Raw genomic sequence first — 17,248 nt, forward strand, 5'->3', positions numbered from 1 at the left:
TTCTCTTCGAATTTCATTTTCACATCGACCTACGATTCTTTTTGAAAATTTAAATAAATTTAAAAATTTATTTTTTTGAAAAAATGATAAAATAGTTAAAATTATAAGGGAAAAAAAATCTTAAAAATAAAAGAAATATTATAAAATTGTAGCATTTCTCAATAAGAACGTTAAATTAAGAATTGTACCACAAGAACTTATTCAAAAACCTTTTAAAGCACTGTTACTGTTAGGGTTCCATGGGGGCTGGCTCGAGGAAAGAATGGACCTCAAAGGAAGGGAACTACGGAAAAGACTAGGGCTTCTGAAGTAAAAGTCGAGAGTTTGACAGAAAGTTGAAGGCATTGTTGAGCAGTCAAAGAGTGAGTTTGACTACCGATATATGGACATCGGTGCAAAACAAGAATTATATTTGTGTTACATGCCATTATATTGATCAAAGTTGGGTATTACACAAGAAAATTATAATGTTTTTCAAGATTCCTAATCATAGGGGTGAGACCATTGCTTGGATGTTAGAGTCTAGCTTGGCGGATTGGGAGATTAACCGCTTTTGTACGATCACCATGGATAATGCATCCTCCAATGATATTGCTATTGATCATGTGAGAATGAACATAAGAGATAATGAGTTCACAATTTTGGGAGGCGAGTTCATACATGTGCGATGTGCTGCACATATTTTAAACCTCATTGTATGTGATGGTTTAAAAATTATTCATGACGCTGTAAATAAGATTAGAGAAGCAATAAGATTTGTGAGGTCCTCACCGGCAAGACTTGATATGTTTAAAACATGTGCAAATGAGTTGAATATTGTGTATAGAAAAATGGTGTATCTAGATGTTCCTACTAGATGGAACTCAACATACCTAATGCTTAATATTGCTGAAAAATACGAAAGAGCTTTTGTACTAATGGGAGTGAAGGAGTCACAGCTTTTGGCGCCTCCGTTTGAAGATTGGCAAATGGCTGTATTTTTATTAAGTTTCTAAAAGTTTTTTATGATGCCACTTTGAAAATCTCTGGCTCATTGTATGTGACTTCTAATATGTTATTTCAACAAATTTGTACAATTGAGAATACTTTGAAAAACATGGGCCAGAGTGAGAATGATATGTTGATGAGGATGGCTTCTACTATGAAACTTAAGTTTGATAAATATTAGGGGAAAACGAATAGGATGAACATGATTGTTTATGTAGCTTTTGTCCTTGTCCCTCGATATAAGATTATAGCCTTGTCATATTGGTTGAAAATGTGCAAAGGGGATGAATGCAGAGATAGAATTGAGGCCAACGTAAGATTGTTCATGAATCGTTTGATTGAGCAATACCACAAGTTTTATGTGCTAGGTAGTGGAAGATCAAATATGGCTCATAGAAGTTTCTCAAGTATTATTGGTGATGACCTGGACTGTGAAGATTTTGATATAGCTCTAGAGCAATATTTTGAGAAGCAAAACAGTTTAGTACTTAGCTCAGACATGGATAGGTATTTGTCGGATGTGATTGAACCAAAAGTACCCGAATTTGATATTTTGGATTGGTGGAAGAAGAACTCATTTAGATATCCCATCCTTGCGGAGATCGCATGTGATGTATTGGGCATCCCTATTTCCACCGTCGCATCTGAGTCCGCATTCAGCACCAGTGGACGTGTAATAGACCCATATCAAAGCTCATTAACGCCGGAGACTGTCCAAGCACTAATTTGCATGCAAAATTGGTTGACTTGTGAACCACTTAGTTCTTGGGAGGTGGAGGATCATGTAGAAAGCGTTGACGTCAAAGTTAAACGCTTTTATTTGTTAAGTTTGATTTTTTATTATTAATTTATCCATTTAACTTAACCTCTACATTTTTTTCTACTTAAGATAACTCTCTTCCTTCAACTTCAGCAACTTAAGCAACTCCAAACAACTGTTATTTACTGCAGAGATAATATCATCGATGAACAATTCACATTCTACCAGGCTGACGGACTGAAAAGATTTAATGCCTCAGATCCAAACAAGCTTCTCCCTAGTAGTATGCTTGTATTCTTTAATTTCAAAACTTGTAGCTATACACACTTCTATCTACAATTTACAACATAATTTGCTTGTGATGTGGTATATACAGATGTACCTGAAGGCTCTTTTATCATCATAGAGCACACTCCTATGTCAAATTTGTTCTCATGCCTTTGGTTCAATGAAGTTGATCGGTTCACTCCTCGTGATCAACTAAGTTTTGCATATACATATCAAAAGATGAGAAGGATGAATCCTGGCAAACAGTTTCACCTTAATATGTTCAAGGTTAGTAATTCTATGGAATGTCGTCACCTCAAAGCGAATGGTATAATGGTTGTTGAAATAATTAAAGTTAAATTGGTTGTTTGGGATGGGATTACCTTCTCTGTGCAGTATATATAAAAGAAATGAGAAGCTAAATGAGCATGAGATCTGGATCTAACAATTCTTTTCGGTTCCTTCCCTTTCAAGACTGTGAGAGGAGAGCCATAGCTTAGTAAGTAACATTATGAGCATGGCTACATATTGTTTTATTATCTGTTCTTTTTGACTTATTGTTTCTAATCATTATAGTTTTCATTTATCTGTTGTAATTGATGTCGTTGGCAGTTTATGGAGACTAATAAATCCGGATCAATGTTTTCCCCCTATTCCATATTCAAGATGTGAAGACTAATAAATTTTGATCTTTATAAATTTATTTTTTTTGTTCTTCATAAATTTATGTTTTAGTTTAATTAGTTGTGATGTATTATTATTTCTTTTGTTTTTTTGTAAATTTATGTTTTAGTTAATTAGTTGTGATGTATTATTATTTCTTTTGTTTTTTGTAAATTTATGTTTTGTATTGTGATGTAACAACAATATTATTTATTTTGCATTTTTATTTATTTTGTTTGGTAATTTTTTTTTTAAAAAAAGTGCTATAAAAATATTTTTTTTTTAAGTTTTAAAGTCTTTTTTAAAAGAAATAAAAAATTAAAACCAGATTTATCTGGTTATAACCCGGATCCAGATTAAATCCGGATATCTGGTTACAATCCGGATTAATCCGGGCAGATAACCACCGGGATTTTAGCATTCGGATCTAGTTATGATAGGATATCCAAATCCGGATCCGGTTGAACACCCCTACTAATGAGAGTATTTCAAGTACTCTTAAATACTCTCACTACTATTCTTTACTTTATTATTACTTTTCACATATTTTTTTACCACTATTTAATATTCTATTATTACTTTTTCATTACTTTTTTACTACTATTCACAAACATTCTTAACAAAGTCATATTTTCTAAATTGGAGGTTAAGGGATCCTTCGAAGTATCCTAATGGCCATCTAAATATCGACTTTTTATCAAATACCTGTGTTCTTCTTCCAGTTTCACTCTATACGTAGCACTGCTAAGAGCATTTTCCATCACATTTTCATACAATTATCACAACTTATAGTTACTAACTCATTTGTAAAGATAAATGATATTTACAGTTTTAAAGTGTGCAAGCTTTACACACTCTCTTTAAAAAATGTGAGTAAATATAAAATTTACATGAAAAAATTAATTTTTTAATAATAAAACTCAATCATCTGTAAAATTGTCAAATGGCATAGAACTAGATGTTAATTTAACCAATAATAAATAAACAGTCACATTTGAGTTGTCGTTTTTGTCAAGACATAAACGGAGTGTCGTCACGAATTTTGTGAACGCAGGCGCAGCGCACGCACCTCTTCGTAGGATTTTAAAGTCGTCTCGGTCAAAACCCTACATTATACACATTATAAAACCCATATCAAGTCTCTTCCTTCTGCTCTCTGCCTTGTAATGGCTTCTAAGCGGCTTAAAGAAGACCCACCACCCGCCTATACTTCTGGAGAAGACGAAGAGTCTGATGAAGATGCCGTTTCAGATGAAGAAGTAGAAGAAAAGAATGAAAAGTCTGAAGATGAACAAGGTGAAGAAGACGATGATGATGGGGAAGACGAAGAAGAAGAGGAAGAAAAATCCCCTGCAAGGAAACCCTCTGTAAACTCATCATCTTCTTCTAAGGTCGTCTCCAAACCCCAGACCTCATCCGGATCCGAAACTGAATCCGGGTCCGCCTCTGAGTCCGAAAAGTCCCCTGCTACCCCGTCCGTCTCCGGTTTCACCATTAAGCCGATCACTTCCAAGCCAATGGGAGAGCTACCCAAGCCCAAGAAGCCCAACAATAACAGCAACAACCAATCCACTCCGATCGCTGTTTCTGGGTCTTTGTCGAAGCGTGCAGCAGAGACCGACCCCAGCAACACAAAGAACCCAAAGAAGAGGAAGGTATCGTCATCGTCGGCCACCAACGGCGACGATGAGGATTCGAAGAAGCCACCCGGAACCTTACAACGGCTGTGGAGCGAGGAGGACGAGCTCGCCGTTCTCAAGGGCATGATCGAGTACGAGTCAAAGAAAGGGTCGAATTCGTACGCAGACATGGGTGCGCTCCACGAGTTCATGAAGAGAAAACTCCACGTGGAGGTCTCCAAGGCCCAGTTGATGGAAAAGATTCGGAGGATGAAGAAGAAATACCGGACCAACTTCGAGAAAGGTGGCGAGGACATGGTTTTCTCTAAGCCCCACGAGCACAAGGCCTTCGAGCTTTCCAAGAAGATTTGGGGCAATGTGGCTAACAACAAAAATGAGCCATCTAGCAATCAAAAAGGCAAAGCTAATAACGGCACTTCAGTGGCATTGGCATTACCAAAGCAAGAAGTGGCTATTGGGGGAAAGGAGGAATTGGGTAATGGGGAGACGAAGGGTGATGAAAAAACGGAAAACTTTGGGATGAGTTATCCATGTTTGAATGCTGCATTGGAGACGATGGCAGGTACGGGTTGTTTGGGGTTTGGGAAGAGTTATACGAGGGATTTCATGGTGGACATTGGAAACGCCAAAGCGATGGAGTTGGAGAACAAGGGCAGGAAGGTGAGGGAGGCTGAGTTGGAGGCGTATGTGAAGAAAACGGAGTTTCTTCACGAGCTAAGTAAGCTTAAGTTAGAGATAATGAAAAAGAGGGCTTAAAAACGGAGGTAACCTTTGGGTTTATGGTTGTGTTTGGTTTATGTTTTGATTGGGTCAATTTGGTATGATTTTAGGGACAGAGTTGGATTTTGTCGAGACCCGCTGTGTCAAATTCATATGGGGTTTCAAAGTTTTGCTTTAGATCACATTATTAACTTGAGATATAAGTTTTATTATATGGGATGATTTGCTTTTGAATATGTTAATGGTGTCGTCTTGGTGTCTTTTTGTTGTTGATGTTTTGGCAGATTATCCCGAGAGAAATTCAACTGAAGTTGTGCTGTATATTCTGGTTAATTTTTAAGTTGATGTAGGGATCAGCAACGCATCGCACCAGTGCACGACTGGTTTTTATAATTTCAGAAACCAATAAAATTTTAAGCTCATTTTGAATTGTCTTTGTGCCTTAAAGAGAGGTTTCTCGCTGCTTTTTTGGTCCCCTATAGCTTGGAGGAAGAAGCTAAATTTTCTTTTGTTTCCAGTGTTTTTTTTTTGTCCAGACGAATAGAATAGGGAAAATGCATAGCATTCCTCTTATGCCAATATTTCTTCTACCATTCTTGAAATTAACAAACACTTCCACAAACTTTTTTTTAATCCAAACTTCACGTTTTCAATTTTAAAAACTGACAAACACATTCATTCCATCAAGCATAATACCCAATATTTATATCTATAATTCTTGAAACTAACATATAAATGTAGCCAACCGCTCTTCTTTTGCCAAGATTTTTAGTTGTAGCTAATAGTCTTGAACTTTGGACTTTGGATGAGAGACTAAGAGACGTTTGGATTCGTAGGACATCTCAGCTCATCTTAGTTCATCTCAATTCATCTCAACTCATCTCACTACTATTCATTACTATTCAGCAACTTTAACTCATAAATCTCACTATTATTCACAACTCATCTCATTACTATTCACAATCTATCTCAACTCATCTCAGGTCATCTTCGAATCCAAACGTCTCCTTAACATATGAACAGTTAGAAAGGGGATTTGGGAGAAAGCAAACAGATCCAGGGGCGATAAGGGGAAGAGCAGTTGGAGGAAGTAAATTTGTAATAAAATAATGCTTATAGAGATGAACAGTCAGTTTTTAAATATGGAGATGAACTTAAATGCATTGTAGCTCAAAATTGGAGATTTTAGTGTATATCGAATCCAATACATTGATTTTAAATACAAATTCTTTAAATTTTAAAAAGAGACAACGTTGTTTGAAGAGACTCTTGCTAATGCTCTAAAACGTTATACAAACAACATTTCTCTTTAAATCCAAACCTATGGTGCAAGCTATCATGTTTAAATTGCTCAGATTTTTTTTAAAAAATAATTTAAACATTTTTTAAAAGTCTTTTCTTAAATAAAATAAATAAAAATGTAAAATAAATAATATTGTTATTACATCACAATGCAAAATATTAATTTATAAAAAATAAAATAAATAATAATACATCATAACTAATTATAATATCATTTTTGTATTTTATTTTTATTTTAAAATTTAAAAAGATTGAATTAATTTTTGTATTTTTTTTAAAATAAGGGCCGGTTAAGGATAACTAGTTATATAACCGGGTTTGTAATCTGGTCCATATTAGATTTGGATTCATCTTATCCGCTCGGGTTCAATTTATAATTACCCAAATTCATCAAGATTTCCAAGTTTCAAACCTGATAAAAAAAAATAAAAATTCGGTTGCACACCCCTAATATCTTTGTCGCAACTCTCGTGGATGCGTGAAAAATCTACCCAACCTAAATATCGCAGGTACCGAAAAGCTTTTCCTCCAACGTTAACCACAATTGCCAAAGGCCCAAAATTGAAAATACCATGTTTTTATTCTTCCAAATAAGGACAAAGCAAGATCATGATGCATCATCATCCCTGAACGACCTTAATTCCCACGTGCCGGACTTGTTTGGACAGAGAGATAATTTTAGGTAATTTTATATATTTCTTTTATCGAACATATATAAAATATTTTTTTTTTAATTTTAAATATTAAAATTTTTGATCAAATCAATATCCAAACACAAAATCTAATACAACTTTTTTAGATTTTGAAACAAAGCATAAAAAGGAATAACATTTTCCAATTTGAGAACAAAAATAATATTAAATAATTTTTTAACTTTATAATATTTTTATTCAATTTTTTCTCTCTCATTTTTTAAAATTTAATAATTATTTTAATTCAAATTATTTTATTATTATTCACAGATATCTTCTAATATTCTAAACTAGCCATAAATCTAACAAAATAATAAATCACAACCAGTACCACTACTGTACTTGCCCTCATGAACCAAAATGAAGGTCCAATTTCACGACGTAATAAGATCAGTGTTAGAGCCACAAGACGATATCTTCACCCCGTACTGATCAATGTTTCTTTTACATAAAAGAGGAAGAACATGATATATATATATATATATATATATATATATATAATGTTTCCACGAAAGCTTAAGATCGATTAGCATCCTTCTAAAGAAAACATGCAATGTTTTCCTCCCTCTCCAGCTCGTGTTGCATGCGTTACTCTTAACTGCCAAAGAAACGTACTACTTTTCCCACAGAAAAGAAGAAGAAGCAGCAGCAGCAGCAGGAGGCAAGGACTTCCAAGGTGGCCAGCTTCCTCCATGATCGTCTCAAAGCTCCAAGTGAAACCACGCAGATCGGCGCATTACCATCCTAGCATTTGGGAGCCCAATATCATTCACTCGTTAAGCTCACCTTATACTGTGAGTCACTAGCTCACTGATAAGTGATAAGCGTAGTGATAAGATTGCAATTAGTGACGATCCTCTCTTCCCAGCTAGCGGCCTCTCACCTATAATTTGCAGCTTATATCAATTATAAAACATTTGAAATATTAAACACCCTCGGTTAATCCCTTCTATGTGACCATCCGGCCATTTTATAATCACTTTTTACAACCATCATAAAAAAATTATTTTCCTTTATTTTTTCTTCCAATCAAGTTTTACAAACATCAATAAAAAAAAAATTCATTTAAAGAAAAATGTAAAAAGTTGAAAAAATAAATTGAAATTTTTGTTGTTTATGGTTATCAAAAGAGTAGTTGTTCATGATTAAGCTAAGACTTATTTTAAGCAAAACTATTTAGCCAATTAGTTTTCAAGAAAACAATTACTTTTTTAGTACTGTTACATCCACAAACGAATTAGATAAAAGTAATCTCACAAACTGATATTGCTTCATCTAATCCGTTAGATCTACTTTACAACAAAAATAACTTTATAATCTGACAAACCACGTAAAACCACATCAGTTTATGATTTTTATTTTTATTTTATGTAATTCTTTTATAGTTAGAGTATTTTCCTTATCTTTTTTTATGTTTGGTTGTAATGTGAAAATATTTTCTTGGAAACGTTTTTTTGTTGTTTGGTGCCAATGACTTATTTTGTAAATGTAGATTTTTATGTGATATATATATATATATATAAATATATATGTAATATTTATGTTTCAACTTTTACTTCTATAATTATCTTAAAGTCAAATTGCGCTTTGTGCATTTTAATTGAACTTTTTATCCTACTTGCTTTCAAGATTGATCCAGTACTAATTAGTCATTATTTTAGAAATTAAACTACTAACTATATTGACGTGGCAAACTGCATGACATGTCACTTGCCATGTAAACTAAAAAAATTTAAAACTTAAAACTTAAAAAAGTCGTTAAAAATTAGAAATAGAATTTAGAAAAAAAATGATAAAAAATATTACAAATTTAAGAAATTAAAATAGATAAAATTAAAAATGGAGGGGAGAAGACCAAACGAGAGGAAATGAATACGAAAGATAAAAGAAATCAAGTTGAGGAATAGCAGAATGTTAGGTGGGTCCCACAAATACATCTAAACATCTAAATATCTATTAGGTCATTTTTCACAAATACATCTAATACATCTAAGAGTCATGCTAGGCTACCCATCTAATACATCTAAGAGCCATGCTAGGCGAAATTCTTCTCTCTCTCTTTTCACTAAAGAAGAGGTGAAGTGTGTGAGTGTGCGTTTTGGGCATGAGGTGTCAGAGGGATGTTGTTATAACGGAAAGAGGCGCTCTTATGGAGGAATATTTTGTAGAGGAACACTTCCGTGGTGATTGTCAATCGAGAAAGGAGCAAGGTACGGTGGAATAGCATGGAGAAGGTATTGGAATTAGAGGAAAAATGGAGGAAACTCTGTTTTTCAGAAGGGGAGGCAACGAACATTGTTCTGGATGATAAAGAGGATGAGGAGTTGAAATACAAAGAAGACAGAAGCCTCGTGGGAAGAGTATGCTCAACAAGGGTCATCAGAAGGAGGTGCTGGGCTCAACCATGGACAAGGTGTGGAGAATCAATAAGGCAACAACTTTCTTAGAGCTATGCACAAACACCTTCGTCATTACTTTCAATACTCAAGCTAATAAAGAAAGAGTGTGGGCGGGGAAACTGTGACTTTTTGATAACCAGTTTCTAGTTTTGAAAAGCTTTGATGGTTTTACCCCCCCAACGAATGAACTTTGAGATGGAGAGCTTTTGGGTGAGAATGTACAACTTTCCTTTAGCGTATATGACAAAATCTCGAGGAGAGCAGATTGGAGGGACGGTGGGTCAAGTGGAAGATGTGGATACCCAGATGGATGGTAGTGGTTGGGGAAATTATTTGAGAGTTCAAATTAGAATAAACATCATGTTGCCTTTACCCAAAGGGAGAACAATACGAGTAAAAGGGGATAATCTTTGGATCCCATTTAGCTACGAAAAAATGCCTAGAATTTGTTTTTCTTGTGGTTGCATAAGGCATAGGGAGTTAGGATGTAAAAATCAAGGAGGTTCTAAGGAGGGGGAAGAGCAGTATGGGGCCTAGTTGAGAGTTAGTAAGGGAATGAGGGCGAGATCCTATAAATATAACACAAATGGGGGGCTAGAGAAACATAAAGAAAAAATAGGGGTGGGAGGGGAAGAAAAAAAATGAGAGAACCCCAGGGACTTGCTTGATGGAAGAAGAGATAGACACTAACACCTCTAGAGAAGAGAAAGGAGGCTCAACAACAGATAGAGTAGAGGAGTTATCAGCCACATTGCCGGATGTAGAAGGGGAAGGAAAAAAAACCAGTGATGAGGGAGAGGTTGGGACAGAGAGTCAGGGGTCGTTTGTTATCCTGATGGGGGAATGGAGAATAAAATGGGAGAGTATGAGGGTTTGGGTTTGCTGAAGGGGGAAGGAAAGAGCAAGGCAGATAATAAAACTACTAAGAAAGGGGCATGGAAGAGGAGAGCAAGAGAAAAAGGAGGGAGGGTGGAAAATGAGGAAGTTATCTTGAGCAGGGCAAAAAGAAGCCATGATACGATGGAGGAGGAGTTGAGGTGGAAAGGGAGGAAAAAAGCAAGAGGGGAGGAAGGGGAGGTGGATGTAGACTTCACAAATGTTGTGGCGGAGGCTGTTAATCAGTCCCGCCAAATATTATGAAAATCTTAAGTTGGAACTGCCGAGGGTTGGGAAATCCTTAGACAGTTCAAGATCTCTGTAGCATGGCAGAGGAAAAAAAAATCCAATGTTATTTTTATTATGGAAACAAAGAGTGGAAGGGACAACTTTGAAAGATTGAGAAGGCGGCTTAGATTTGAGGGCTGTTTCATAGTAAAATCTGTAGGAAAAGGGGGTGGTGTGCTGCTTCTATGGAATGACAAGGTTAATGTAGAAATAAGAAACTATTCACAAAGGCACATAAATGCTTGGGTGAGGGATGGGGGTACAAATGAAATGTGGTTACTCACTGGCTTTTATGGCCAGCCTGAGGCTGGGAAGAGGAAGGAATCTTGGGACCTTTTAGCCTCATTAAATCCTGAAGGGTCTATGGGGTGGTGCATGGTTGGGGATTTCAATGAGATAATCTCCAATGATGAGAAAGAGGGAGGAAGGCCTAGACCAGAAAAACAAATGGATGATTTTAGGAATGTTCTCTCTAAAGGAAACCTGCATGACTTAGGCTGGAAAGGCGATAAGTACACTTGGAGTAACATGCATGGGGATGAATCTTTCACTAAGGAAAGATTAGACAGGGTTGTTGCTAATACAAAATGGATTGAGGTTTTCAATGAGGTATGGGTGGATGTTTTAACATCAAGAACTTCTGATCATAAGCCCATCTTGATCAATGTTCTTAAAGGAAGGAAGAGGCACTGATTTAAAAAGCATGGTTTCAAATATGAAGCAAACTTGGCACTAGAGGAGTGTAGAGAGGTGGTAAGAAAGGTATGGAAACAGAAAGAGGTGGCATGAATCCTCTCAATAAAGTGGAGAAGTGTCTGAACAAAAGCAAGAAGGCCTTACTGATGTGGAGTAGACAAAGAAAAAGAGGAAGTGAAAAGGAGATAGAAGAGAAAATAGCTGAGCTTCAACAACTACAGTTAGCTGAGAATAATTCGAATGTATATGTGATAAGGAGAGTGAAAGGGGAGTTAAGTTTTTTACTGGGAAAAGAGGATATGAGAAGGAGATAGTGAGCAAAGGCCAATTGGTACAGTCTGGGAGATAAAAACACAAAATTTTTCCACGCCTGTGCCAATCAAAGAAGGAAGAGAAACACTATAAAGGAAGTCATTAATGATGAGAACATAAGGGTCACAGGAAATATAGGGATTGAAAGAGCTTTTAGCCTCTACTTTGAAAACCAGTTATGTTCTACTAACCCATCCAGTGAAGAGATAGAAGAATGTTTGAGATGCATAGAGCCAAAGGTGACAAGGGAGATGAATGTAATGTTGTCCAAAAGTTTCACTAGAATGGAGATTGAGGAGGCTTTGAAACAAATGTCCCATTTGAAGTCACCTGGTCCAGATGGCTTCGGGGCTTGTTTCTATCAAAACCACTGAAACTTGATTGGAGAAGAGGTTAGTGAGGCTGCTTTAAGTGTCTTAAATGGTAATTCTTGGATCCCCTCTCTAAATCACACTTTTCTAGCTTTGATTCCTAAGATAAATGAGCCTTAGCTGGTGAGTGATTTCAGACCAATTAGTTTGTGCAATGTTTTGTACAAACTAATTACTAAATCCATTACTAACAGACTTAAAAAGGTGCTGTCTTTGATTATTACCCCAACACAGAGTGTTTTTTTAACTGGGAGATTGATTTTAGATAACACCATGGTTGCTTATGAGTTGATACACTATGAAAACCAGGAAGAAAGGAAAAACATGGAGTATGGCAGTAAAATTAGATATGTCAAAAGCTTTTAATCGAATAGAGTGGATTTTCTTAGAGGTTGTAATGAAGAAGTTAGGATTCAGTGTTGGCTGGATAAACCTCATAATGAAATGTGTTACCACTGTGTCTTATTCGGTGTTTGTAAATGGGAATCCTGGTGAAAGGTTCTATCCTTCAAGGGGCATAAGACAGGGTGACCCTTTGTCACCATACCTCTTTATTATTTGTGTTGAAGGGCTAAGCTGCCTATTAAACCAATCTGAGAAGATGGGCATTACTAGACCAAGTAGCAAGAGGTGGAACTTCCATTAACCACTTACTTTTTGCAGATGACTACGTTTTGTTTGGTAGAGCCTCACTCGTGGAATGGAATAAGCTGCAAGAGATTTTAATAAAGTATGAGAAGGACTCAGGGCAGCTTATGAATAAGGATTAGACTTCTATCTTTTTCAGTAGCAACTAGGCCTGATCTCGGCCCGGTCCGGTCCAGTCTTGGGCCATTTTGTGGACCGGACAGGACCTATTCGGTCTACAATTTCTCCACCCTGGACCGGACCGAGTCACATATAGGTCCGGTCCATTTCGGTCCAGTCCGGTCCAGCGTCGGTCCAGTCGGTCTGGACATGCCTAAAATGGGCCATTCAGCCCATCTAAATGTGATTTTTTTTTTTGCCCAATTTCAATTATTTTCGGCCCATTTCAAATTTGGTACTTTTTTTTAACTAAAACTATTTAAAAAACTTGATTTTGAAAAATACAATGATAAAAAAAAAAGTTAAAACTAATCTATATAAAATAAAAAAAACCAAAAAAAAAAAAAAATAATAATAATACAGAAGTTATTACAAATTACAAATTATAATCCAAAATTAACAACTTAAACACTTGACATATATGCATCAAAATTCTAGTTGCTACTTGCTACATCCAGCTTACTAATCTTCAACTCAGACTTCAGTTACTCAAGAGTTAGGATAAGTAGGGCTGCAACAAAAAAAGAAGAAAACAATTATCAAGTAGGAATCAAAATTCTAGCTGCTACATCCAAACTAGCATAATCAACAACTTCGATAGAATTTAAAAATTATAATCTTCTCACCTCTTTAGTCTTTAATCATCATTGGGTATAGGGCCAGTAGGCATTGAATTTGACCCCTCCATAGAATCAGCAAAGCTCGGGTCCCCAACAAGTTCTATCCATAAAAATTTAAAACAAAACAAGTTAAATAAAGTTACATTACATAAAAGATAAAACAAAATAAACCACAAAATATATCAAAGGTAATTTTATTACATACCCATATCCAGTTGCTTCTCAAATTCTTCAACTTCATCCATTAAAGTCCTAAGGCTTATTGGAGTAGAAGAAGAACAAAACCAGTTTTGTGCACATATGAGACCCTCAACACTCATTGGATTTAAACTACTTCGGAAAGGGTCAAGTACACGACCCGCAATGCTAAATGTAGATTCAGAAGACACAGTAGATACCGGTATTGCAAGAACATCACGTGCAACCTTTGAAAGTACGTGATATCTAACTGAATTCACCTTCCACCAAGTTAGAAGGTCAAAACTATCATCTTCATCCTCACATCTTTCAGCTAGATATCTATCAACCTCTGACTTACTTTCCAAACTATCTTCTGACTGCAACTGTTGCTTAAATTCAGCCATAATTTTTGCCTTTCTACTAGCCACATTGTCAGCTGAAAGAGCTACATCTTCATGTTGGGAACTTGTGCGCTGAGGAGAATGCCCTTCTTCATTTTCCATGTATGCATCATATATGCGGATAAATGTATTTTTCACCTTCCAACTAAAATCAAGTTTTTTTGCATGATCATGTGCATACATTTTCTCCAACCCAAAATCAAGATATCGCATCTTGTAGCGAGGATCAAGAAGAACCCCAACATAAAGCAACATATTTTGATTTTCCAAGTTCTCCCAATACTTATCAAACTTTCTCTTCATATTGATGGCCATTAATCCCACCATGGGGTTTCGTTCTTCACACTCCATATTAATGGTATCTTTAATAATAACCAACTCCGGAAAAAAAACATTACAAGTTACATATTCACCCCCCGAAAATTTTAAAGTTGCATCATGAAATAATGCAAGAAACCTCACAAACAACTGTACCTTCGCCCAATCGGATTCATTGGGAGGCCCTAACTTCTTTGATTTTCTCGTATTCACCACATGGTCTACATTTTCATCATCGACATCGTCGTCATCATCATCTCTAATACTACTAAGGAAGCATGGATCTTCTTCCTCCAACCGATCAAAAGCCCTTTTAAATTTTGAAGCCCTCTCCAACATAAGATAGGTGGAGTTCCACCTAGTCGGTACATCTAGGCAAACTTGACTTTTAGATTGAATATCTTCCAACCCCACACATTTCTGATATGTACTCCACTTTTGAGGGGATGATTTAACATAATTCACAACACCCCTCACCTTCGTAATAGACTCATCATATTCTTTTAACTCCTCACGAACAATTAAGTTCAAAATGTGGGCACAACATCAAACATGCAAGAATTCATGTTCCAAGATTGTGTATTTCCTATACTTTGTTTTTTTTTTTCAAATAAGAAACAGCTCCATTATTAGAACTTGCATTATCAAGTGTCAGTGCAAGTATTTTTGGTCGCCCCCAATCATGCAAACACATCTTTATGCCCTTACCAAGGGTATCACTCTTGTGATTTTCAACCAAACAAAATGAAAGAATCCTCTTGTGTAACTTCCAACCATTATCAATAAAATGTGCTGTGAGACACATATAGTTTAGGTTTTGCACGGATGTCCATGTGTCCGTAGTGAGAGAAACTCGCTGCTCTCGAAGAGCATTTCTCAACTTTTGTTTTTCTTTTAAAAACAAATTAAAGCAATCATTGGCAACCGTTATACGGGATGAAATTCCTACCCACTTAGGACAAACCACAAGCATAAACTTCCTGAAACCCTCCCCTTCAGCATACCTAAATGGCAACTCATCAAGAATAATCATCTTTGCTAAGGCTTGTCGGCAAGCCTCAACACTAAATGCAATAGACACAAGTCCCCCACTACCACTACCACTTCCTCCCTCCACCTTCCAAGCTAGAGTCATCTGAGATTTATCCGTCTTCTTAAACGGACATTTCTTACACTGGTGCTCAATGTGATACTTCATGTTTTTCGTACCATTGGTCTTCGTATCACATGCATACGAAGCACCACAATAATTACATGCAGCCCTAGGTTTAGTTGGATCACCTTTTAGAATTTTTGTAAAATGATCCCAAACAAATGACCTAACTCTACCTTTTTGTGACCCACCAACTGATTGATCACTTACAGTGGGTGGGGGTGGGGGTGGACGTGGAGGCATGTTTGGTCTTGACCCTTGCACATCACTTGTAGAAGACTCCATCTATAAAATGGAGTCGGGACAAACAAGACAAAAGAATAAAAGAATTAGAAAACAAGGAAAAATTATATAGTGTTAAAGGCTTAAAGCCTTGTAAATTCATGCATCTCAGATTCTACAAAGTAATTTTTCTCAAATTCTTCTACAAATTCTGAACTATATATTATATAATATATTATATTATATATATAACCTATGTATATATATAATATATATGAGTCAACAACTCTAAAAGAATTACAAATTAATGCATCTCAGATTATCAAGTTCTCAATTCTCAACTATATGAGTTATATTTTTCTACAAATTATATGCATCACAGACTCACAGTCACAGATTCACAAATTATATGCATCACAGACTCACAGTCATAGATTCCAACAAAGCCTAAAATGCAAGACAGCAAGAGTGCCAACACTGCCAAGAGTGCCAAAATTTCTACAAATTATATGCATCTCATATTCCCAAAATTTCTACAAATTATATGCATCTCAGTTCGACCAACAAAACAAAATTTTGCTTCAACCAAAAAAAAAAAAAATTTTTTCGAAGTCCCTGACCCCGTGACCCGTATGTAACCTAACATCAATTTTTTTACACACATAACATAAGCTCACAACAACTTCACAAATCACAACTAAAGTCAAGAGTCACCGACTCACCGTCTCACAAAACCAAAATCGGCGTCCGGCGCCGATAAATACCAACATTCAACATATGCGATAATGCGAAGATTAAATACCAGAGACTAGAGAGAGAGAGAGAGAGAGAGAGTACCAAAATCTCGACGGAGGGAGGCGACCGAGGGGCTGCAGGAGGGTGGATGTGAGTCGCGACGGCTAGGGTTTTCCGAATCGCACAACTAGGAAATCGCCTTTCGGGGGAGAGGGGGGGCGAAATGAGGAACTGGGAAGGGGGGGAGGGGGGGGAAACTAATGTTGAAACGGCGCCATTTGGATTGAAATTGGACCCAAACGACGGCGTTTCAACATACGGTTTATTAAAAAAAAAACTGCCCCCTCCTAGACTTAAACGGCGCCGTTTAGGTCCTATTTTATACTAAACGGCGCCGTTTCGGCTTCTTGGCAGTGGGCAGTGTCCAGTAACACTTGAGTTATACAGTACGTATTAATTTTAATATTACATAATACATTAATAATTTAATACTATAGAGTATAGACTTATATATTAATATTAATAATACATAATACATTAATAATTTAACACTATAGACTTATAGTGATTAGTATAATTTTTTTTTAATACCATAGGTCCATATTAGAGTCTATTAGTATACTAATACTATATAAGTTATAAATTATAACTATATAATTGATTAATAGTATTAGTAATTTAGTACTAGATTAATAGTATTAGTAATTTAGTACTAGACTATTAGTATTTTTTTTTAAATACCATATTAGAGTCTATTACTATACTAATACTATATATTATATAATAATACATTAATACTATAGACTTATAGTGATTAGTTATTATCAATCATGATTAAT

The 17,248-nt window shown here is 35.9% G+C and overlaps 1 protein-coding gene across 1 annotated transcript; it reads left to right on the forward strand.

Annotated features, from left to right (window-relative positions):
• The first annotated feature begins 3,815 nt into the window (after positions 1-3,815).
• Positions 3,816-5,367, forward strand: LOC109017905 (STOREKEEPER protein-like). Its single transcript, XM_019000081.2, has one exon. It carries the CDS (start codon positions 3,844-3,846, stop codon positions 5,071-5,073), a length of 1,230 nt encoding a protein of 409 aa, XP_018855626.1. The 5' UTR covers positions 3,816-3,843; the 3' UTR covers positions 5,074-5,367.
• The last annotated feature ends 11,881 nt before the right edge of the window (positions 5,368-17,248 follow it).

This window comes from Juglans regia, unplaced genomic scaffold (genome assembly GCF_001411555.2).
Source record: "Juglans regia cultivar Chandler unplaced genomic scaffold, Walnut 2.0 Scaffold_67, whole genome shotgun sequence".
In the NCBI taxonomy this organism is placed as follows: Eukaryota; Viridiplantae; Streptophyta; class Magnoliopsida; order Fagales; family Juglandaceae; genus Juglans; species Juglans regia.

Coding starts and splice junctions, on each gene's coding strand:
- LOC109017905 (XM_019000081.2), top strand. CDS start 3,844: ATGGCTTCTAAGCGGCTTAAAGAAGACCCACCACCCGCCTATACTTCT.